General features: G+C 45.8%; 3 protein-coding genes across 3 annotated transcripts; 2 read left to right on the forward strand and 1 right to left on the reverse strand.

The window, feature by feature from the left end:
• Positions 1-924: 924 nt before the first annotated feature.
• On the forward strand, positions 925-5254 carry tap2t (transporter associated with antigen processing, subunit type t, teleost specific). The gene is made up of 11 exons (XM_034571542.1): positions 925-1490; positions 1634-1748; positions 1878-2008; positions 2573-2778; positions 3027-3224; positions 3324-3452; positions 3534-3725; positions 3808-3981; positions 4124-4283; positions 4486-4622; positions 4917-5254. The coding sequence occupies exons 1-11, from the start codon at positions 989-991 to the stop codon at positions 5115-5117; spliced, it is 2145 nt and encodes a 714-aa protein (XP_034427433.1). The 5' UTR covers positions 925-988; the 3' UTR covers positions 5118-5254.
• Positions 5255-6527: 1273 nt separating this feature from the next.
• acsf2 (acyl-CoA synthetase family member 2) lies at positions 6528-22827 on the forward strand. The gene is made up of 16 exons (XM_034571543.1): positions 6528-6772; positions 7826-8021; positions 10370-10498; positions 10848-10901; positions 10996-11114; positions 11511-11673; positions 11769-11864; positions 12306-12457; positions 12977-13068; positions 13191-13267; positions 19938-20045; positions 20528-20679; positions 20767-20908; positions 21753-21863; positions 21939-22007; positions 22644-22827. Exons 1-16 carry the CDS (start codon positions 6657-6659, stop codon positions 22692-22694), a joined length of 1827 nt encoding a protein of 608 aa, XP_034427434.1. The 5' UTR covers positions 6528-6656; the 3' UTR covers positions 22695-22827.
• chad (chondroadherin) lies at positions 14030-18730 on the reverse strand. The gene is made up of 4 exons (XM_034571545.1): positions 17824-18730; positions 15562-15725; positions 15277-15434; positions 14030-14450 (listed from the first exon to the last, which is right to left on the reverse strand). The coding sequence occupies exons 1-3, from the start codon at positions 18607-18609 to the stop codon at positions 15293-15295; spliced, it is 1092 nt and encodes a 363-aa protein (XP_034427436.1). The 5' UTR covers positions 18610-18730; the 3' UTR covers positions 14030-14450; positions 15277-15292.
• Positions 22828-23024: the final 197 nt, after the last annotated feature.

Consider the following 23024-nt stretch of genomic DNA (forward strand, 5'->3'; position numbering starts at 1 on the left):
AATAATAATAACAACAACAGCAGCAATAATAATGATGACGATAATAATACAAGTCACAGGGAGCTTTTTCTTCCCGGAAGCCGGAAGAGCATGACAACAACAGCACAGACGGGAACTGGCGCCATCTTGTGTCTGTAACAGGAGACGACGGACAGATGTTGAGTTTCTGAATCAATGACATCAAGTTTAAAAAATGTGAAAACAGATAAAAACGCAGTGAAGCTGAAATGATCGGTTGTCGGTTCGTTAGCTCGTCGGGTTCAGATCTCCATCATCGAACCGGCGGCAGGAAAGTGAAAGTGAAAGTAAAACACGGCGCAGTTCGCGAACAGCAGCTCGGAGAGGAAACACACGAGATCAGATCAGCTTCCGAAGATCCACTGACCTGCAGGTGAGGGACTCGTTCAGAGACATGAACCCGTGTCTTCTACACAGCAGCCTGTGAGCTAACGACCCACAATGCTAACACATACACAGGACATGGAGACTTGAATCTGTTCCTGTTTACAGCCACGTTACTACTTGATATCTGATAGAAAAGCTTAGACACCATAAGGTACGTGAACCTAAAGTCAAATACTTGTACAAAGTGATTGACTACAACACATATATATCTATTATTATACAGTACTTTAAATGTAGTACTGTATACTATCGTTATTAGTAGTAGTAGTAGTTGTAGCATTATTAGTAGTGCCATGTATTCCTTTGTACATTGTACTATATTGAACTATAAAAATCCAATACAGAATGACTGTATTGGACCATTAGTTCTGGTATTTACACTGTCGGAAGTACTGAGTACTAACTAGAACTAATCCAGTAAAGCATCTGTCTTTAAGGAAGCTACGTAAATGTAGTTCCTTCACATCTGACATCAGGATTGTCAGTGTCATCAATAGAATCTATAATAATAATAATAAAGATAATATTTGTCGCTCTAGGATCCGATTCAGCCTCCTGCACGCTGACCCTCCACCAAAGGAAAATGAATGAAGTGGTAGCCTGTGGATTTTTCAGTCTGATCTTGGACGCAGTGCTGAGTCTGTCTCTGTGGGCCGGACTGGTGCTGCTGCGGTTCCCCAGCTGGGGGCCACTGGTCGGTGTTTGGACCTTCGGTGCCGCAAAGTGGGTTTTTCTCTACGTCTATACCTCCATGCTGACGGACGGAAAGCCCCGGGCTGTGCTCTGCAGGTTCGTGGCAGTCCTCTGCTTTCTCTCTCCCGTGTTTGAAAGTGGACGGTTCCTCATGGCAGATTCCTCTGAGGCTTACGTGGGCCCGGCCGGCGACCTCACCACGCTGCTCCTGGGCTCCGTGTCCTCGTCTCTGGCCTGTGTCTTCTGGGAAAACCTTTCCTGCGGCGATGGAAAGAAAAGAGACGCCGACACAGTGAAGTCCCGACAGCTGCTTATGAGGCTGTTGAAATACTGCAGACCAGACACCCTTTACATGATTGCTGCTTTCACTTTCCTCATCTTAGCAGTGATCTGTAAGTGTGAAGTATGTGTTTCCTATGGTGTACTTGTATATATGATTACTAGCTGTGCATACTGCGTCTACTGCATTTTCTGTCATTTTTCTATATTTACCACAACCAACTTAGCAGTCTGTGGAATCCTTCTTTCCAAACAGGCGACTCTCTCATCCCACTGTATCAGGGGAAGGTCATCGATATGCTGAGAGGTCCGACGCCTCAAAGCAGCTTCTGTTATTCAATTGGACAGCTGGCATTCCTCTCTCTCGGAAGGTAATGGAACAAAACTCCCGCTGTGTTACCACATCGCCCTGAATCGTACCAACAATCAGCTTTAACACTAAAATGTGATTTGTCTCAGTGAATCTTTTTGACCGCGTGTCCATGTCTCCGTCTCTACAGTGCTTTGTTCTCTGGCTTGAGAGGAGGGATATTCATGTGCACCCTGGCCCGACTGAACAAGAGACTGAAGCATCTGCTGTTCCACACGCTCATGCAGCAGGACGTGAACTTCTTCGACGAGAACAAACCTGGTGAGAAGCAGAATAAACATTCAAACCTTTCGCAGACACTGTGATCGCAAATCTTTATTTTGCAGAATAAACAATGCAGGAAGGATTTGCATTCGTGTTTACATTTTACCCCCAAAAAACAATTGGAATATAATGTTCATAATATTGTTTTCAGCATTGTACAATCACCTGAAACTGAGAATTGAATTATTAAGAATTTTAATATTTGTTACCTTAGAAAGAGCCTTTATATCATATACACACCACTAGATGCCAGTAGACCCTACACACTGAGCCTTTAATGTGCAGCCTCCACTCTTCCTGGAAGGTTTTCCAGCACATCTTCACTGAAGGGACTGGAATTAAGGGAAACCAGTGGAAAAACAACCCCAAATCAAAAGCAAACGGAAGTGTTGAATGTCTGCAGCCATGTCTGCATATTTCTGTCCATTAATTACATCTTAAAAACACAGAGAAGGTGGGACCAGTTTGACGAACTCTTTCTGCTTCTCCACCGTCTTTTACAAACACTGTATCTTCTTCTTGCTGCTCTTGAATCAGGCCTTTTCTCTCTTTCACCACCAGGACCTCTGTCCTCCCGCCTGCACTCGGATGTGGACAAGATGGGCCGCACGGTGGCACTGAACGCCAACCTCCTGGTTCGCAGCACAGTGAGAACCTGCCTCATGCTCAAAGTGATGCTGGGTCTGTCCTGGAAGCTCACCGGGCTCACCTGCATAGAGATGCCACTCATGGCCTTAGTGCAGAACAAGTACAACACTTTGTCCAAGGTCAGTGTCGACTCATCCTGAACACAGCTCAGCTTAAAGTCCTCACTCACTCTTTCTTACTCAGAGAGTCACTATTTTCAGGTTAATCTCACCTCAATCGTGAGTTTTGGGACTTGACATTTCATTCGTTTCATGCAGCTCAGAACAAGAAAACTTTAACCTGTCACGTCCACTAGTTCTGCATCCGACTGATGTGAAGGATCCGGTTCATTGTCACTGAATCAGTCCGTTATTCTTTTGTCGAACAGGAGCTGAAGGATCAGATTCAGGACTGTCAGGCTCGGAACACAGACCTGGCTTCCCAGACGATCGGCGGGATCCGTACAGTCCGCAGCTTTAAAGCCGAGAGCGAAGAAGTGAGGAGGTACAACGAGGCTCTGGACCAGATGAGTCGGATCAGGAGTCGTTCAAGAGTCTACAGTGCGGTCTTCCTCCTAATACGGAGGGTAAGGTGGCAGCAGTGAACATCAGAAGATGAACGAATGAGGTCTGGATGTTGTGGAGCTTGTGTTATATGTTCTTGTTTTTCATCGTGTTCCCTTCAGCTGGTGACTCTGACGATAAAGATCCTGATGCTGTTACAAGCCCGCAGTCTCATCTCGTCCGACCGGCTCAGCGTCGGCAACCTGGTGACCTTCTTCCTGTACCAGAAGCCCATGTCACACAGTTTACAGGTCAAACTAAGACAGATACTCATGTTTAAATGGTGGAATATCTACCTTATGCCAGTTATTGATTCTTTATTTTTGTCACAGGAGCTGTTGTATTGCTACGGAGATACGGTGTCCACAATGGGGGTCATCTCCAAAGTATTTAGTTACATCGACAGGACACCGAAGTACAAGAAGGCCGGAGATTTAGCTCCTGAGAGGCTGCGAGGAAGAATAGTTTTCCAGAATGTCACCTTCTCCTACCCTTCATCTGCTCCAGGTGCCAGCGTACTGAAGGTAACTGTGTGACAGGCGGTAAGTAATAGTTTGACTCTGTACCAGTGTTTTCATCACTTCACCATTACCGTGTTGTGTCCAGTCGATTTCTCTGGAGCTGCAGCCAGGCAAGGTAACAGCCCTGGTGGGTCCCAGCGGCAGTGGAAAGACGTCCTGTGTCAGTCTCCTGAAGAGACTGTATGAACCTCAGGAGGGACAGATCCTGCTGGACGGACAGCCGCTGCACCACTACAACCACAAGTACCTCCATCAACAGGTAGAGGGTGCTGCAATCACTGCACCGAATGAAATCATGAAGGAATTCTCTTGTTCTCCCCGTCTGTTTGTCCCGATCCCGTCAATCAGTTCTACAAATAAAGTTATTATCATTATTAGTATTTCTTCACTTTGTGTTTCAGGTGGCCCTGGTATCCCAGAATCCTGTGCTGTTTTCTGGTTCGCTGAGATACAACATCGAGTACGGCCTGAAGGACTGCAGCATCGAGAAGATTAAAGAAGTCGCGAAGAAGGTCAACGTGGATGAGTTCATATCGAGTCAGAAGAATGAGTACGACACAGGTACGTGTGTAACAGACGTGGTCAGCTGTTTGTAGCTTGATGTTTCTGACTCGAGAGCAAAAGACACAACACAGAAGAAACTGAAGAAACGACGAGACGCCTGCAGTCTCTGCTGTGTGTCAAAGCTAAACGTCATAACTACCTGTCTGTGTGAAGCACTTTGATAAACGTGTGTTGATTTGAAATGTTCTCTATGAAACAGATATCGGAGAATGTGGCAGCAAACTCTCAGATGGGTTGAAGCAGTGCATCGCCATCATCAGAGCTCTGGTTCGAGATCCGCAGGTCATCGTCCTGGACGAGGCCACCAGCAAACTGGATGTTAAAGCACAGCACACTGTGAGTCAGACAAGGAGACCAGTACCATAACCGGATTCTCAGATTCAAACTGGTTCCATATGCTGTAGGGTCCCAGTCCCAGTCTGAGAAATGATACCTGTGTGTGTTCACCACAGATTATTATGCAAAAGATTCACAACAACTCAGTCACTTTGCTGGTCACTATTTATAAGTTCTCAGGCCGGTTTCCTGCCGTCACTTCCTGTTTCCGAGGCAGCGGCCTCCCGGGGATTCATTGTATTTAGATTCATGTCGGTATAACTCGGTGTTTCACTTTCGGGCTCTGTGCCTCAGGTCCTGCCGGAGATTCTGTCCCGTGGTCGCACCGTCCTGGTGGTGGCTCATCAGCTGAAGACTGTGGAGGAGGCCGATCACATCATCTTCATGGAGAACGGGGCGGTCGTGGAAGAGGGGACACACCGAGAACTCATGGCCAAGGAAGGACGCTACCATCGTTTGAGAGAGGAGCTCTTCTCTTCTCCAGCAGCGGAGTGAGGCTCATGACTGAAAGTGTGAAAGCTGCAGTGAGATGTGCTCACGTGTCTGTCGTCCTAGGATATTTTTAGTGCAAAATCCATCAATGTACTGTACATGAAGCCGTGTGGTAAAAAATATAAAATGTGTTTTTACTTTACTTTATCTGACAACTATTGACAACCGCCTGCTCTCAGAAGTTTCACTGTCAATATTATTAAGAGAGTTTTGTTATTTGATGTATTTTTGTTTTCGCTAAAGAAAATGATCAGACGTATCGAAATTTGTTCATAAACAGGATGTTTCATGTTTTCATTCGTCCAAATCCAATCGTGCTGCTTTGATGTGAGAACAGCAGGACGCTGTGCCGGGTGCAGGGTGATGAAGTGTTGTCTTAACATTCAATGAACCAATCAGGGGCCTTCTCCTGTTAACTCTAAACACCAGGTGTGTCTGCACTGCATTACTAATCCAGGGGCCGATTTCCAAGATAATAAAAAAGAACAGTGTCGCCTCAACCAGATCCTTTGTGTGTAACAACTATGTGAATAATGCTGAAAATAACACTGAAATCCTGCACCACTGACCTCAGATCAGGCTTGTGTTTGCTCTGTGCTTCCTCTATTGAAATCCACCCGACAGCAGCTCATTGCGCAACAGGCCCGGCTGCTCAGATGAGTGTTGCTGCTTTTAGCAATAGAAGTGGGTGTGGGGCAGGAAAATGACAACTGTGTTTATTTGTTCGCTGTAACTCAAAGGTTCAATCGAATGCAGGAGATTCTGTTTTTTATTCCCACTGTATTTTAATTGTCACCCATAACCGTCTTTTTTGCGCCAAGCACATTTTGATGAGTAGAATATCGCTCAGTGAAATCAAACTGCTGTCAGCAGTCTTTAAATTCCATCGAGCTGCAGCAGATAACACAGACATCTTCCACCAAGTCAAACCTGATGGAGCAGTTTGAGGCTCTGCAGTGAAAACAGAGTCGGACTTCTGCAGAGTCGAATGTTCGTTGCTTCAATGTGTTTCATGCAAGATACCAGATCAGTGTTCCACCAAGACCACAACGCACCCTTCACCTCATTACCCTCCTTACACCTGACCCCAGAACACAAGCTCCTAACTTCACGGTCGATTACCTGAAGCACACAGACGACTTCTTCTGCACAAACTTTCCTGGAATGACACCAGTCACCCTGATCTGCACCAAAATGTTCTTTCCTGCATCCTTCCACAAAGTTTAAAAATCTTAATTTTAAATTGAAAACAGATATTATAACACATATTGTCATATACTTCTACTTAGGTATTTAAGTATCTTTGTTTCTGTTCTGTCATTTCATGTTTGCCTCACTTTGTGTTTCTAAAGTGCTGATTAATAAAACAACAATCTATGATCTGGCCCTAAACCATGGCCTGTGTCAGTGTTTGCAGCGCGTGGCGCCCCCAGCAGGCCGGGGCCGGCACTGCGGCACAGTGCAGGGTGGACTGCCTCCTGCAGACCGAGGATCAGCTGAGTCTCGGTGGTGCAGAGCCTCAGTCCAGAGCTGCTCGCTACGATGCATCACGTCGCTCTCTGCTCCCGGCCTCTGCACGGCCGCGTCCTGTCCGCGGCCGGGAGGCTCCTGCAGACCCCCCCGTGGACACGTCTCTCGGGACCCCCCGCAGCGAGTCGGTGAGCGGGAGAACTTTCACTTTGTCTCACACTCACACGACGGAGCTTCTGCCTTCTGCAGCGGGTACACGTGACATCACAGACCATGGGATTGTGCACAGTTCCAGATGTTTTGAGAAAGTATGAGATGTTTGTGTGAGCAGGGGCGTGGGAGTTGGGGGGGGGGGCAGTAGTGTGGTGGCAGTTCTGGGGTGTGGCTTTTTGTTTTGTTCAGCCCGGGGTTCAGAACAGACTTTAAGCGGGCGCGCGCACACACACAGAACTTTCAGTAAAGTTGGAAACAGAGTCACAGGTTCGAACCCGGATCAATGAGTCGGGAAGCGAAACAAATACCTGCAAAACTGGACAATCTCAAAGACTCATCTTGACCCTGGGGGTTCATCAGCAGTTTAAATACTCACAGACAACGTGTTTTTTAAGAGGAGGGCTTCGTGTTGACTCAGTGACACTTTCCCCTTGATTCCAGTCGGTACACTTTTCTCTGCGTGAATTAAAATCGGCCCCGAGGCTCCTGTTGACATGGAGATGAATTTGCTCCTTGGTTTTATCTGTAGCACAGAAGCCTGAGCTCCTTATTAATCGTTTTATTCTGAGTGAAAAGTGGAACAACTACTAAACTGCTTGAGGCCATTCCACACCTTAACTTTTGTCATCTCACAGATAACTTATCGGCTCAGCAGAAGATAAGGGCACATCCCAGTCCACCCACTGGTCATCACTTTGTGGTGGTTTTAGATTTTGAATTATCTATTTATCAAAATTCTTGATAAATTGAATCTTGCAGTGAAGAAATGTGGAACCATTGTGTGTTATTTGGCCATTAAATCCTGTAGATAGGTAACAGCAGCGGATCGAGACTGGAGCCTTGAGCACAGTGTACTTCTATTAGCTTTCGTTTGATTGTTGTGTAAAATCTAACCTTCCTGTCAGAGTACACCCATTCAGAACTCATTTCATATTCGTAAACTAGCTTCCATCTACTTATATCCCCATGGAACCCACTGTGAAGCTGTCAGACTGTGAGGACATTCTCTAACTCGTGTTTCCCTGCAGTGGACTCCATGTGGACTCTCCGCCCATCATCCCAGTTCTCACGACCAGTTATGTCCATGGCACCTCGTCCACGTCTCTGCTCCACCTGACGGTGGCAGAGTCTCTGCTGAGGTCGGTGGAGCGCTGGCCCGACAGAGAGGCCGTGGCCTTCCTGCAAGACGGAGTCCGCAAGACCTTTGCAGAGTTTCAGAAGGACGTGAGTGTCCATCGATAACATTTACACAAGCTAATGACTCACATGTTAACTCACACAAACTCAACGTGTCCATTGAAAAGATTTCTGTGTGCTGCAAACCCAAAAGTATTAACGTTGTTTGAGGTTAAAGCGTCCAGATCCTAATTCCATCCTATAAACTCATAGTGACAGGTGAGTGGGATCAAAGCCTCTTGACTCGAAAAGAAAAGAAAAGTCCTTCACCCGTGATGGAACTTGAACTTTGTTACCACAAGAATTTGGTCCATAGACCTTCAACGAGCTAAACAGGCTTCGAACAGTCTGAAGGCTTCAAGCTCCGCAAATACACAAACCATGAGACAGATGCTTAAATAGAAAACGTATAAACATTGTAAACATAAACCTAAAGAGTAATGGAAATGGAGAAAAGCTGTAAATCAATCTCAGACATAGATTGAATAAGTAACTGTTTCACTTTCTTGGAGGCACAACTTTTCTTATCTAAATGAATAATTATCAGACGACACGAGCTCCCGAACTTTAAAGAACAAAGTCAAAAACCGCGCTAACGAGCGTTGTGGTGTTTTAGTCCAGATAAATCCTCAGTGTGCAGTAAGTTCATCTGTTGTGATGAGTTTTCAGTTTCTGAATCACTGTGGTTTCCAACCGGCTCAGTTTGAAAGCTGGTGGATTTCCCCCCATGTGGCGGCAGCACGGTGGTCGACCTGGCTTATTATTGCTGGAGGTGATCGGGGCCACATGCAGCCTGAGAGAACGAGCCAGATCAAAGTTCAGCGAAGTTGGACTTCACTAACGAAGTTGCTTTGCCACAGAAAGCAAATGTTTGATCCGCACAGACAGGTTCCTCTGACCGTGGATTAAGACTGAAGACTGAGGGATGAATAACAGTGTTTATTCAATTATTATTTTGCGAAAGTGAGTTTGGGACAGGAAATTGTTTATAAGTATAAGTGCGTAAAATCTAAATATACCTGAATTAAAAATAAAAGTATACAGTAAAGTGTTGAGTTGCATAACTTGGAAATACTCAAGTAAAGTACAATTACCTCAATTACCTCATGATATTTGACCATCTCTGCATTGAGATAAGTTCTGTGTGAAAGGTGACCGAAGCTTTTTGGCTGAGGACACGTCGGTGACCGCGATGACGTGTCAGAAGGTTCAGAAGGTTCAGGACATTCCAGGATCTCAACTTTTACCCAGTGACCTTAAAAATGTTTCCTGTGGATTCCGGGTGGAGACGTAACCGTCTGATAACAGGAGTCACGTTGTTACATGACGTGAAGAGTTAGCCTCAAGCACCAGGTGTCGGAAACCGTCCATGATAGTTTCAGAACTCAGTCGAGCGTTCACTGTCTTCTTCACGTCTACTGAAGATCCAATGAGCTTTCTGTTATTTAGTTCTTGTCTGGTTTTTGCAGGGATGAGTCTTTGTGACACGGGATATTTTTAACTCAGTGTTTGTTGAAGGTTTAGACTTTGCTCTGATGTGTCATGCAATCCAGAAACCAGTCACAGGTTCAATAAGGGTTCGTTTGAGTTTACTATTTATTATTTATCTTCAAATAAAGGGCAGTAATCCTAAAAAAACAATTCTGTTCTCTTGCACAAAGCTTTTTATACGTGCTTAGGTCGTGGTCGTTGGTGAATTTCTTATTTTGTTATGCTTATCTTGCTTTGTTCAGTTTATTCGGGGGGGCTCAGCCTTCTTGGGCGATGCCTCACAGGTTCTTTTGTTTTTTATGCTTATAACCCTGCACAGATTTTCAGATAAGTCTCAAGACCTCGTACCAGATTTCCAAACCAGTTCATTTATGCGTCCGTGGCAGCCAGTGTCCACAGGCGTAATGTTCTCAGGTCGTCTGTACGTCCATCTTCAAAACACCTGAATGTCATTTCTTCAAATTTCAACGTTCACTGGACTCAGAGATCAGATTTATGAGGTCAAAGGTCACCGTGGTTTCACAAAACAGGTTTTTGGCCTCAGGAAATCCCACAAACCCTTTTTACCTTGTGGACATGTTATCTTCAGAACGCCTCCAGAGACACTAGACAGAGATCCAGGTGGTCAGAGGTCAAAGGTTAAAAGTCACCGTGCTCTGCCTTCAGGGAGTTTCTTCATGTTTTCACCAGTTGTCTCTTGGACTCACAGATGAACTGATTGGATTTCAGTGGGCAGAGGTCAAAGGTCACAGTGGTGTCATAAGTCATGAGTCTGGAACAACGTACATTTAGACTGAAACTGCTCTTTTTCTAGAGTTAGTGTTGTTCTGATCAGATCAAGCAGAAACCTGTGGGACAGTATCTTGCTCCGCTCGGGTTGTTGACGTCTGGTAATGTGATTGTAGGTGGACCAGGCTGCAGCCGGGCTTCTGGCACTTGGACTGAAGAAAGGCGACCGGCTCGGCATGTGGGGACCCAACACCTACGAGTGGATCTTGTTCCAGTTTGCGACGGCCAAAGCTGGAGTGATCATGGTGAGTCGGAGCTAAAGTGCACGTGACGGGAAGAACACGATTCATCCGCCGCTGAGAATAGTCCCCAACAACTGCACCAAGACTACAGTGAAACTACAGTGAAACTATATATCAGTCCAATTCATTATTTACACGTTCAGTATAGAAAACAACGAGCTTGAGGGACGGACGAACACCGTGTCGTGTTCTGGGATTCATCATCAATAACGTGTGGAATTAGGCGACATTACAGTTTAAGAAATTATCTGAGGAAATAAATGAAAAGAGAACGAAATGTGGGAAATATACTCAAGTAACCAAATGTTCTCAATAGACAATGAGCAGCTTTTTCTCGTTTGACAACTGTCAGGTGGCCGTGAACCCGGCGTACCAGCAGCAGGAGGTGGAGTTCGCTCTGCAGAAGGTTGGTCGCTCCTTCACGTTTCACTGTTTTTTTACCGTTGTGACGCGCAGACACTTTATCTCGTCATCTGCTCCTCCTCCTCCTCCTCCTGCAGGTTGGGTGTAAAGCCATCGTGTGCCCCACGCAGTTTAAAACTCAGAAGTACTGCGACATTCTGAAGAAGATATGTCCCGAGATCGAGACGTCCACCCCGGGGGACATCAGGAGCGCCAGGTACAGGCGCTGTGCATGTTCGCAGTGTGGAGCACCGACGATTCACAGTTACACACAGTTACACACAGTTACACATGGTGTCTTTATATCATTTCCCTGTATGTGTGTGTGGGAATGGGAGTTAATATCATTTGAGGTGTATACAGTGTGTGTACTACAACAATAAATGGGTTTTCAGCTATTTCCCATGTTGTGGAAAATCCTCTTTGGGACATAAATCAAGTCTATAAACTTATATAACGTGAACATGTGATCAGTGCTGTTCTGTTCCTACATGTACAGTGCGATAGGAGAACAGGCTGAGCCGTAGGTGGAAGCTGCCAAATGTTTTATTGTTTAACTTGGAGCGTCTCAGTTATGCAACATGACCCACATTCAGTTCTTTCCTCCCCTCAGACTCCCTGATCTGCGCTCTGTGGTCGTTCTAGACAGTCGGCAGCCTGGAATGTTTCACATGGAGGACCTGATGCAGGCGGGGAGCAGCCGGTTCATGCTGCAGCTGCAGGATCTGCAGAAGAAGATCTCGTTCGACGACCCGATAAATATCCTGTTCACTTCGGTATTCGTGGCAGTTTACAATACAAGACGGGTTAAGAAAGTGATAAAAGCAGCGTATGACCTTGTAAACACGATTTCTCTGACTTTAATCACCAGGGCACAACTGGGAGCCCAAAGGGAGCCACCCTGTCTCATCACAATGTCGTCAACAACGCCTACTTTACGGGTCTAAGAGTTGGATACACCTGGAGGGTGAGTCCGTCATGACCCTCCTGAATCCTCAGGTCTCTCAGGACTCGTGTTGATACCAGGCCTTAACGTTTCTGAATGTGAAAGAAGATATTCTGACTCTAAAGATCTGCAGCGGTTTCATGAGCTTATTCAGCCTAAAAATGAAACTTTTTTTTACCTAATGTGGTGTTTTTATGTGTATTTATTTATTTGTTAAGATTTACAACATCTTCAGAATGAACTAATGAAGATGGGAATGAGCCACAGAGACAAACGCACTCCTCCACATGAGAAGCCTTTTTTCTGGAGCTGACTCTGTACAGGAAGAGAAACTGCTGAAACCAAACTAAAGTATAAAGTTCAAGACGATCCAGGGGGGGGGGTTTGACCCAGTTTCAGCTGCTCTTCTGATTCCTTAAATACATTTAGACTTTTTTAATCTGCCGTTTTTTGTCCCTGCAGCCTCACACTCGCATCTGTCTGCCTGTGCCCATGTACCACTGCTTCGGCTCTGTGGGGGGGGGCTTGTGTATGGCCCTGCACGGCCTCACCCTCGTCTTCCCCTCCACCGGCTACGACGGGAAGGCCAACTTGGCAGCTGTGGAGAGCGAACGGTAACATCAGGAATCCAAATCCAAATGTGATCCAAGACTTTTTTTTAAAACCTGCACGATGTGGGGGGGGGGGGGGGGGTGTGTGTGTGACAGGAAGCAGCTTGAGCTTCAACATCCTCTAACAAAGTTGTAATCTCAGATTTTGTCAGTTTAAGTGCAAATACAAAGTCGTGTACACGTAATAAACAAATCTCCTTTGTGTGTCAGTAATAAATACATTCATGCAGTTTATATGAATTATTAAAACACAGCAGATAAGTTTTTTTATGTAGTTTCAGAGGAAGATGATCTAAGGACGATCTACATTAGATTCACCTCAGTTATTGACTTTATAATAAGAAGTAATAATAATCACTTGAATAATCCTGTGCTGCAGTTTGGAGCCTCTAGAATTACTTTGTTTATTTTTACTAGTGGATTCAGATTAGATTTTCTCAAACAATAATTTTAGAGTTTAAATCCTTGCAGGTTTATTTTGGAAGTTTGTCAGTAAAGAGGATTTCTGTTCATTTCCCTCAGGTGCACGTTCATCTATGGCACCCCCTCCATGTATGTGGACATGGTTAACCAGCCCGACTTGGCTAAATACGACCTGTCGTCATTGGAAGCAGGTGAGAAAAGAGCCTGATATTGTGCTTTTATGGATTCGAGCAACACACACGTGAGCTATTGTTTGTTTCGTTGTTCATAAACCCGTCTCTCCTCAAACAGTTGTGTTTGTTCTGACCTCCAGGCATCATGGCCGGTTCCCCTTGTCCTCCAGAGCTCGTGAGGAAGGTGTCCTCTGACATGGGCGTCAGAGAAATAACAGTGAGTGGATCTTGACCTGCGACTCTTTAACGATCAGAACAGAATCACGTCCATCTGAGCTGCACCGATGATGCAACTCAGCTTCCACACACCAGGGGGAGACAAATCCCTAAGAAAAACACCCACAACTCCATTTTTTATATGCAGATTCTTCATCAAGCAGCATTCAAGAGGGAGAGAGAGATGGGTTTTGTGAAAGGTTTATTGGACGTGAGAACTTGTTTCCACTTCCAAAAGTCCAGGAAATGCAAAGATAATGAGAATACATAAGAAATGCACAAAGTAAACACTCAAAACGTTTTTCTTTTCATTTTAGCCGACAGACTTTTGCAAACCTTGGAGATTCTGTTTCCAAATCAATCATTTTTTTACAAACTCAGACTTTCAATTTGATGTGAAGGAAACATGAAGCGGGAGAATGTTGAATCATCTGTGACACCTTTACTGGGGTTCGGCCTCTGAACATAACTTGACAGCCGTGTCTCAATGCAGGGGTCCGCCTCCTTCTCAGGGCGCCATCCACCCGGAGTCATGCAGGAGGCTCGGGACAGGACAAGAAAGTTTTAACGCCTCTTGTTTTTTCTTATAACCTTTAGCTGTTGGGTTGAGTTGAAGCTCAAAACTTGACGCCATTACCTCTTTGAAAAAACAGTTTGTTTACAGAAGCACAATGAAACCTGGGATAGTTTGAGCGGGTGCAGATCGCTGGCGTTTGTCGGCCACATTTAAAAGGAGCCGTCGATGTGACAGAAGCCCTGAATTGAGACACAGCCACAGTCTGTTCCAATGTTTTTTTTACAGATTGTAACATTGCCCCCTAGTGGCCAAACAATCAGTTCATGCAGCTTTAAACCTCTGTTTTCAGTTTGCCTCTGAACCCACCACGTCCTTGAGGCTCTTGTTTATTCTTGACCTTCGTTTTGATGGTTGCCTGCATGTTATCCACTTCATACTTATATTTTTCATCTTTGATATAAGTCAGTGAAAAGTAAATGATAATATGTGTGTGTGTGTGTGTGTGAGCGTGACACAGACAGAGCGGATGTGTATCTATGAATGTGTTTGTTTGTGTTTACACTAGTGACGGCATCTGACAGATGAATAGACGGACAGTCTGGAAGTAGAGTTAGCGTAGCTCTGGTTGTAGCCGGTCACCTGGACAGGCTCCTGCTCACAGCGTCTCCTGTGGAAAAGACACAAAAATCAGCAGCCAAGTCAAACAGAGTCCGCCCGGCAGCCAGAGAGCCCCATGACCTGGACACGGTGTCCTGGACCCCAGGGCCAACATGGAAAAGTTCAGTCAGGGACACGGGGGAGGACAGAGAGTTCTGCGGTCAGGAATAGAAGAGAAAAATAAAAACCACGCAGAGCAGAGCCAACCCCACAACTGCCCTTAAACTTCATGTGGTAAAACAGGAAACCACTGAGAAGCTGAGAACTGGACCATCACGGTAAAATATGTGATTCTGGAGGCCAAACAATCACCTCAGTTAAAAGCAGTGATCAGTGAAAACATTGGAGTGAACCGTCATTTAACTTGAGTAGTGAAGTGCCAGTTTGGAACGAGCTGTTTGTTTGACCTGTGGTGAAGCTGGCTGCACTTTTTCTTTCTGAAACCGTAAAAGTGACCTGCAGCGATTTGAGCCACAGCAAATACAGACCGGCCACAGGAAACTGGAGCTGAGTATTTGTGTCTCTACATTTCCTCGTGGAGTTTAAAATATCTGACATGTTGGAAATGATGCCTGAGTTTTGTTCCGTGAGAAGATTGATTCTATTCTTTTCTGTGTATGAAGCTCATATGAAGATGTTTCACATAAACACTTGAAGAATCTCCTGGTGAAGAAATAATCTGACACATAACAACCTGAGAAACCCTAACCCAAGAGCTGTAGGAGTTTAATTAGTGAGTTTTAACCGAGTCTGTTGGTGAGTTTGGTAGAAAACTGGTGTGATTCAGGATTTCTCTTGATTCTCGTCGTGCCTTCGGCTCGTCGGCTGACAGATACCTGCACGGCTGCGTGTTCAGTGACGTGTGCCCTTCTTGGCTCTCTTGGCCTTGACTCGGCAGCCACCGAAGGCGGCGCTGTCTCGGACCTGCTTGCCTCGCTGTGCAGGGGGAGAAGCGCACAGTGCGTCTGGACGACTGCGGCTCGAGTCCATCCACCTGCGGGTCGAAAAGCAAAGATCAGCGTTAGGGGGTTTGGGATGCTAGAGGTGAGAACATCCAAGATGATGTTACCTTTGGGCTTGATCAGTCCAATCAGCCGAACAGGAGCCGGCTGGTTTCTTACCTGCGCAGCGGCGCCAGCTGACACGTGCAGCTCCAGGGGTTCGTGGAGAGCGTGAGGTTGGTGATGGTGCTGAACTCGAGGCTTTTGGGAAGAGACTTCAGTTTGTTGTTGTCCAGGTGCAGCGACTTGATGGCCGTCACTCCGGTGAACGCACCGTCAGAGAACTGGACAAAACAAAGAAGTGCTTCTCATGTCAAAGCATTGAAGACACAGTGTTGTTAAAACGTGGCTCCCACTCCCCCAGGCTGAGCCACCATCCCTCCGGTCAGGAGGCCGACACATGAGCAACGAGGGAAATCTCGCCAGTGTTTCTCTGGCATGAAAGCCTCCTCTCATCCGTCCTCCTGCAGCAGCAGAGCAAACACTGACGCTCACTGCCCTGCTTCTTTCAACCTCTACTTCATGTGCATCTGCGAGGGCGTTAAAAGCTTCAGAGGGGTGTGAGGTGAACCGATCCACGTCGTGCCTCGTCCGGGAGGAAGAGGAGGGTCGCTGAGAGGGAGCCGAGCTTTGAAGGCTCGTGTTATGCGAGTCTGGAGGAGACGAGGCTGTTTGGAAATTTCCACTGCAGAGGGGCGAGTGGCCGAGGGCCGGGTGTTTTGAAGCAACGGAAGATGGATGACTTCCAGCGTGGCCGAGGTGTTTTTCCAATCTTTCTGTCGTCCCCCTCTTTCGGGCCACTCCTCTGCCAGGAAGCCACTCGCACAGGGCCCAACTGTCCATTCAGCTGGAGAGATGGCAAAGCTAAAAATACTCCTGTTCATGCACTGTGGAACACCCGGCCTCTATTTACCTGTCTCCTAACCCCTCCTGACCTGTTTACAAGGCCCTCCTGGCCAAAGCAGAAAACACACCTCGCTGAAAATAACACTTGTGTAATAATTAGACATGCTTGGCCGAGGTCCAGCAAACAAAAACACTCTAAAAATACCTTCATCTGACTGGAAAGTGGCTTAATCTCAGCGGCCGTGTGTGTCTTGCCCGCCGCCTCCCGCTGCTTCCACCTGGCGCTCGCACAGGCCCGGCGTGAGAGGCCTGTTATTTTACAGTTTTCCCCTCTGGGATGCCTCCATGCTGTGGCACAAGTACACTCAAATATTGGATTAACCTCAAGCATGAAGCAAATGTGCGCTCAGGAATGTTCGAAAAGTAGTGTGGTGTAGCATAGAGCTAATAGTGTAGACATTCATCCTGGAGCTGTGAGATCTGGAGGAACAGAACGATGTTTCACTGTGAGAACATCAGCCTCGCGTCCGACATGCGGACACAACTGCTAGTTCATTCTGAATCAGGGTCAAGTTACCATGTAGCAGCCAGACTTTGTTTTATATTATATGAAAAAATCCGAAATTTTACATTTTCAACCTTTCTTGCTGGGAATTAATATTTTCCAGCCGCCGGTTAAAGGGTTGAAATATCGTCACATTTATCTTTAAAGCCACGTGGACGTCCTGACCGCGCAGATGTCTCCGGACCCGTTGAACCACAACTGTCCTCACGACGGGACAAAGACGTAAATCTGAGCACACGTGTCTCAAAGGAAGCTTCATGGACGTCACACTGGAATCTCTCACTCCACAGAGACACTCTCACATCTGGCAGCGAGTCCTTCGCTGACATGTGGTAAAACTGTCAACTCAACCTTCAACCTTCACATTAGAAGACTAAAAACTATGAGGCTTGTTTTTTCTTTGCCTGGGAAGTGACATCTTGTTTTTAGCACGTGTCATTTCATACATGGAGAAACACAGAATCAGGTTTGCAGGAAAGATTCAGTTACAGAAATAATATTTAAAGGTTTATAAATTCTTATTTAAATCAGGTTAAATGAGAAAGAACATGAACACGTGTTGGTTGTGTATGAAACGTTGACTGTTTGCAGGCGGAGTCGACCTCTGACTGTTGTATCAACACACTGATTCAAAAGACAACGTTAAATATACGTGTTTGCTAAACCCAAAGAAATAAATCAATATTTAGACAGATATATAAACACAAAGACCTTTTCCTGACCTTAATTTATTAACCTTCGTCGTATCTTCTTTCAGGAAAATGTATTCTTTACAAAGACCAGCAGAGACTTTGAATATTCTTAAGTCTTAAGTTTGAAAAGTTTAAATATATTTAAACGACACCTGCAGTTTAAATCCTTTAAGTTTTTAAGTTACCAGTATATTTTTTAAGCCACAGCACGTCACATTAGATATATTAAATATTAGAATCAGTCTATTTAGTAAATATCCATTAAAGCCATAGACTGACCTTCTCCAGGCTCATGTTGTCCAGGTGCAGTTTCTCCATGTAGCGCCCAAAGCTCTGGAAGGCGTTGTCTGGGATGGTCCTCATGGGATTCCTCCCCAGCGTGAGTTCCTCCACCACACGCAGTTTGCTCATTGCCGCACTGGGATACGTGGACATCTTGTTCCTGTCCAGGTGAAGTATGGCGAGGTTCTCCACCTCGTCCAGCGAGCCCGGCTGCAGGGTGGTCAGCTCGTTCCCGCTCATGTGCAGCCAGCGCAAGTCTTTGGCTCCGGTAAAGGTCCCCGGCCGTAGCTCGCGCAGCTTGTTGTCGTTGAGCTGCAGAATAAAGAGGTTGATCATGGGGGAGAAGATGCCCTTGGCCAGGTCGCCGATCTGGTTCCCATCTAGGTAGAGGTAGGTGAGCTCCGTGAGGTCCTCGAAGGCGCCGGGCTTGATGCTGTTGATCTCGTTGTTGGACAGGTAGAGGTAGATGAGCTTCTTCAGCCCCTTGAAGGCCTGAGACCCGATCTCTCTGAGCTGACAGTGCTGCATGTGCAGAGAGATGAGCCCCTTGCTGTCGCTGAAGGCCCCTGTGGGAATGTGGCCCAGGCTGTTCCTCTGCAGGTTCAGCAAACGGGTGGCGTCCGACACCTGGGGGATCTTCTTCAGCCCGGCGCTGTCACAGATGACGTGCTGGAGGTCGCCGTGGCAGATGCAGAGGCTGGGGCACTGGCTCGGGGCGCCCTGCACGGCGGGGCCCAGGACCAGGAGGCAGGTCCCCAACAACAACCAGCTCACACAACGCATCCTGGCCAACTCCTCTCCTCCAGTTGTTCAGCAGAACGAGCAGAAGCAGAAAATCCTCCGAGAGAAGCCGAGACGAACTGTGAAATGCAAAGAAGAACCGGAGTGGGTGTGTGTGTGTGTGTGTATGTTGAGCGAGAAACGGCCGGAGAGAGGAGTGAAAAGGTGAGCAAAGGTGGGCAGTGCAAAGAGACATTCAATTTGAGTCAACAGAACACACAGCACTATTTATAACATTTCCTTGAGGGGAAAAAAGCGAGGAGGGCTTTCCAGGGTGAGAGGTTTGCAAGAGGAAGTCAAGTGTCTGTGAGAATTTAACCCTGAACGAGCAGGAAGACGCCGAGCGGACCAACTCACGCTCTCTGCTGCCGTCTTTGTATCTGCAGGACGCGATGCTCCGTCCACGTGTGCAGACAAATGGAACAGGACGCTGTGAAATATTTTGTAATGACTTTTATAACAGTCCCAACGTGTCATGAAGTCAGGTTGGATCGGATCTGTGCACGTTGGCCAGACGAGTCTATTGTTTTTCCTTCTGCGGTGGCAGGAAAAGGAGCCGCTCCTCTGCAGCTGTTTCAGAACCTATAATAGTCTCCAGATGTGGAGCGAGGTGTGAGATGCTTATTTAAAGCTGTAACGATTCTGCCATCATCCCAGGAATGAAAGGTTAAATACCGCTGTGCATTCCTGGTGCTTTTTGTCTTTTGGAAAGTAAAGTGTGAGCGTGTCACATGTAACGGCCTTTTTCAGTCGGAGCCATTAGTTGTTGAGGGCGAAGGCAGTGATCAGGTTTCCACTGCAAGACATCGAGAAGTTATTTTTCAAAGCCTGTCGCCAGCTGGATGTCAGAAAAGATCTGAGAACAAAGCTTCTTTTAGGAGAAATACTTTTACACCTGCTTTTAATAATAAAGGTAAATTCAGAAACAGTGAAGATGAATGGACCCGTCCAGGATAAATGGAATCTAGAGTTTACTTAACAAATCTAACATTTTATTGGGAATATCGTCTCCTCCCTGATTTTTCCTGGTAAACGTCCTCAGAGTGACCTCGTCTGAAACGTCCTGCACACTCGTCCCTATTCTGCCTCTGATTGAATCTCCAACTGTGAACAGTGAATTTTATATTTTATGCAACTAAACTGCACTTTTCCTCTTGAAAGGTTTTAATTTGAATGACTAAAGCATCAAAGAAACTCGAGCTCCGGTCGTGTGTAAAGTTTGTAAAGTAGTTAAGTTCAGTGGTTTCAGTGGTTTCACATACGTCACGTCGCTGAGCACAAACTGAACACAAGGGAAGACGTGACACTCGACCTGTTTGTGTGATTGGCAGATCGGGTATGGGACCACGGAGAACAGCCCTGTGACGTTCTGCGCCTCCCCGCTGGACAACGCGGAGAGGAAGAGCGAGACGGTCGGCTACATCTTGGACCACATCGAGGTACGTCGGCCCAGCGCCGGGTCCCAGTCACTACACGTCCAATCAGCACTGCTCAAGTCTGTGAAATCCTCTTCAGGCGTCTGTCGCTGACGACGTGCACGTGGATCCACACGTAGGCTGGAGAACACACGTGCCTGCCGCTACTCCAAATTACAGTATTCATATAATTATCTTTATCTTATGCCAAATACTTCTATTCACTTTAAAAATTTAATACAATATTACAAATATACCTTATTGACTTGTAGTGAATAAAACAACAATGATTTATCATTTTCCAACAACACACCTCAAAGGATTTAGGCAAAAATTAATGTACAAAGGAATATTTATCCAAAATCACTTTACACATGCAGTGACCACTTTATTAGGTACACCTGCTTGATGACGCAAATATAAAATAATTAGATGCACATTTATTTTCATGTCACGAGTAACTCCGTGCAGTGATGAACTTTATTTGCTGATTAAAATCTCTTCAGGCTAAAATAGTGAACCCAGCCACTGGCGAGCTGGCAGCTCTGGGGACGACGGGGGAGATTATGATCCGAGGATACTGCGTGATGCTGGAGTACTGGGGCGACCCGGCCAAGACCGAGGAGTGCATCAGCAAAGAAGGCTGGTACAAAACTGGGTGAGTGACAACGACACTGAAACCAGAGGGGAGAACTGGATTTTCACTCCAGTTGCTGATGTTTACAACGTTTCCTGTTTCCTGCAGCGACATCGGCAGCATGGACGCGTTCGGCTACTGTCGCATTCAGGGCAGAATTAAAGACATGATCATCAGAGGGGGAGAGAACATCTACCCGGCTGAGATTGAGCAGTTCCTGCACACGCATCCCAAAGTGGTGGAGGCACAGGTGAGCGCTACACATCGAGGCACCGGATAAAAGATCAACCAAACCTTTGTGTGTTCAAAAAAAGGATCCGCACAGTAAACTTCAAAGCACACTGGTCCTATTTAACACTGTGGTAAATACAGGGGAAGGGCATAACTATAAACTCAGTCACCACTTTATTAGGTACACGCCTTACTCCTGCAATTTAATATAACTGCCATAAATTGAACATCATCAGGTGTTTTGGCTTTTTAATCACAAGAAACTCTCTGGTCTTCATGAAAGAACTTAATATGATTTCAAAAGTGTACCTAATAAAGTGACCAGTCGGGAATATAAAAAAATCTGCTTCCTGACTTTGTAAGTCGAAATAAGAAAAGTAAAAAAGTAAGAAAAGGACGACACCATCTGGTGGGATCGACTCAACGTTATATTAAAAATAACAGTAACTTTATGATACTAGGACATTGGAGGTCAGTTGCATTAAACTGTATTAATTCTTTATAAATTTTAAATTTAAGTTGACGTACATCTGGACACACACTTTTTATTTTCCTTCTTGCCATATATTGACTGATCTCTCCCTTCTCATCTAATTTATATTTTCTAGCATTTTCTAGTTTTTATAAATGGAAAATTTAAACTCAGAAGAATGAGATTAAACTCCTGTTACAGTTTGTTTTCTACGGTTTGTCACTAAATACTTTGAACACTGGACATTTGGTTTATTTTGCCTTGTTTTCCCGTAGCGTTGTTTTTAATGCAGTAACTCTTCCTGTGAGGTTAGAACATGATATCACTGATGTTTCCTCAGAGTTTCACTGCACGTCAGAGGTTCATGGTTTTTATTCTCTGTGTTCATCAGGTGGTCGGAGTTAAGGACGCTCATATGGGTGAAGAGGTTTGTGCTTGTATCAAACTGGTAGAAGGCGAGGAATGCACTGCAGAGGAAATCAAAGCTTTCTGCAAGGATCAGGTGAAGCACATTTTCAATGTTTCATAGTCGGCTTCAGCTTCCTTTTCTTAAACTCGTTGACTCTGCTCCTTTCAGATCGCTCACTTCAAGATTCCTCGCTACGTGCTTTTCGTAACCAGCTTCCCCGTCACTGTAACTGGAAAGGTGAGTTCCCCCGCTGAGCTCCTGCAGAGCTGCGTTCTCCTGTAAACGTATAAAAGACAGATGAGTTTGATTTTACTGAGTTTATTGAGATGACATGAACACAGATGTTTATTTAGCAGCTGCTGTAATAGTCTCTGATAAATAAGGCGGGGGCGACGTGCAACACAAAAACACCAACTCCCCTCTGGTTCTGGTGTTTCCCTCCTGGGACGCTGATTGAAATAATTTACTGTAGACACGGCGTTGCCCCCAGATGCCCCCAGACCGGAGGGAGAGGGAGCTATTAGCTCGTCTGCACGCACACCCTGTCCTGTTAGATGAACCCAGATAAAAAGGCAGCCTCCCTCAGTACGCTGTACTTAACTGCACCAGAAGAATCCACTCAGTGTCAACGGCTCTTTCCACGACTGCACCCGACGCACATTTGAAAACCTGTCGGTAGGTTTGTCCCCAGTCCAGTGGTCCCGACTTCAGCTGGTGTACAGTGGTGCTGCAGGCTGCCCTTGAATGAAGCTCTAGCTACAGATTTTTTTAGGAAATACAATTATTCTTATTTTAGAGCTAGATGGAAACATCCTTATTATATCTCATGTTTGACCACGAAGTATTAAACCGGCCTATTCTGGTTCTTTGCAGGTGCAGAAGAACAAACTCTGCGAGGAGGCTGAGAAGCAGCTGGGAATGTGAAAGTGAAAATGATGTTAAACTCTGTTAACTGAGCTCAGACTCTGCACCCAGTCACAATGTGAAGATCGTTTTTATCCTGCAGAAAAATATTTTTACATCAAGATGAATTAAATTTTGTATGACATTATTAAAACCAGGCGTTGGCGTTTCTCTTTTTACGGGAAGAATGAAGGTATTTTTATTGACCTCGGTGGAATGTTCTCGCCTCCTCAGCCTCTGGAATTCCCTTCAGAAACACACGCTGATTAGAAATGAAAACTTTGTGGCTAATAAACGAGCGAGGATCCCAGACACACACATTCAAAGCTGCAAGTAATTTCCTCCAGAGTC

This window comes from Hippoglossus hippoglossus, chromosome 19 (genome assembly GCF_009819705.1).
Source record: "Hippoglossus hippoglossus isolate fHipHip1 chromosome 19, fHipHip1.pri, whole genome shotgun sequence".
NCBI lineage: Eukaryota > Metazoa > Chordata > Actinopteri > Pleuronectiformes > Pleuronectidae > Hippoglossus > Hippoglossus hippoglossus.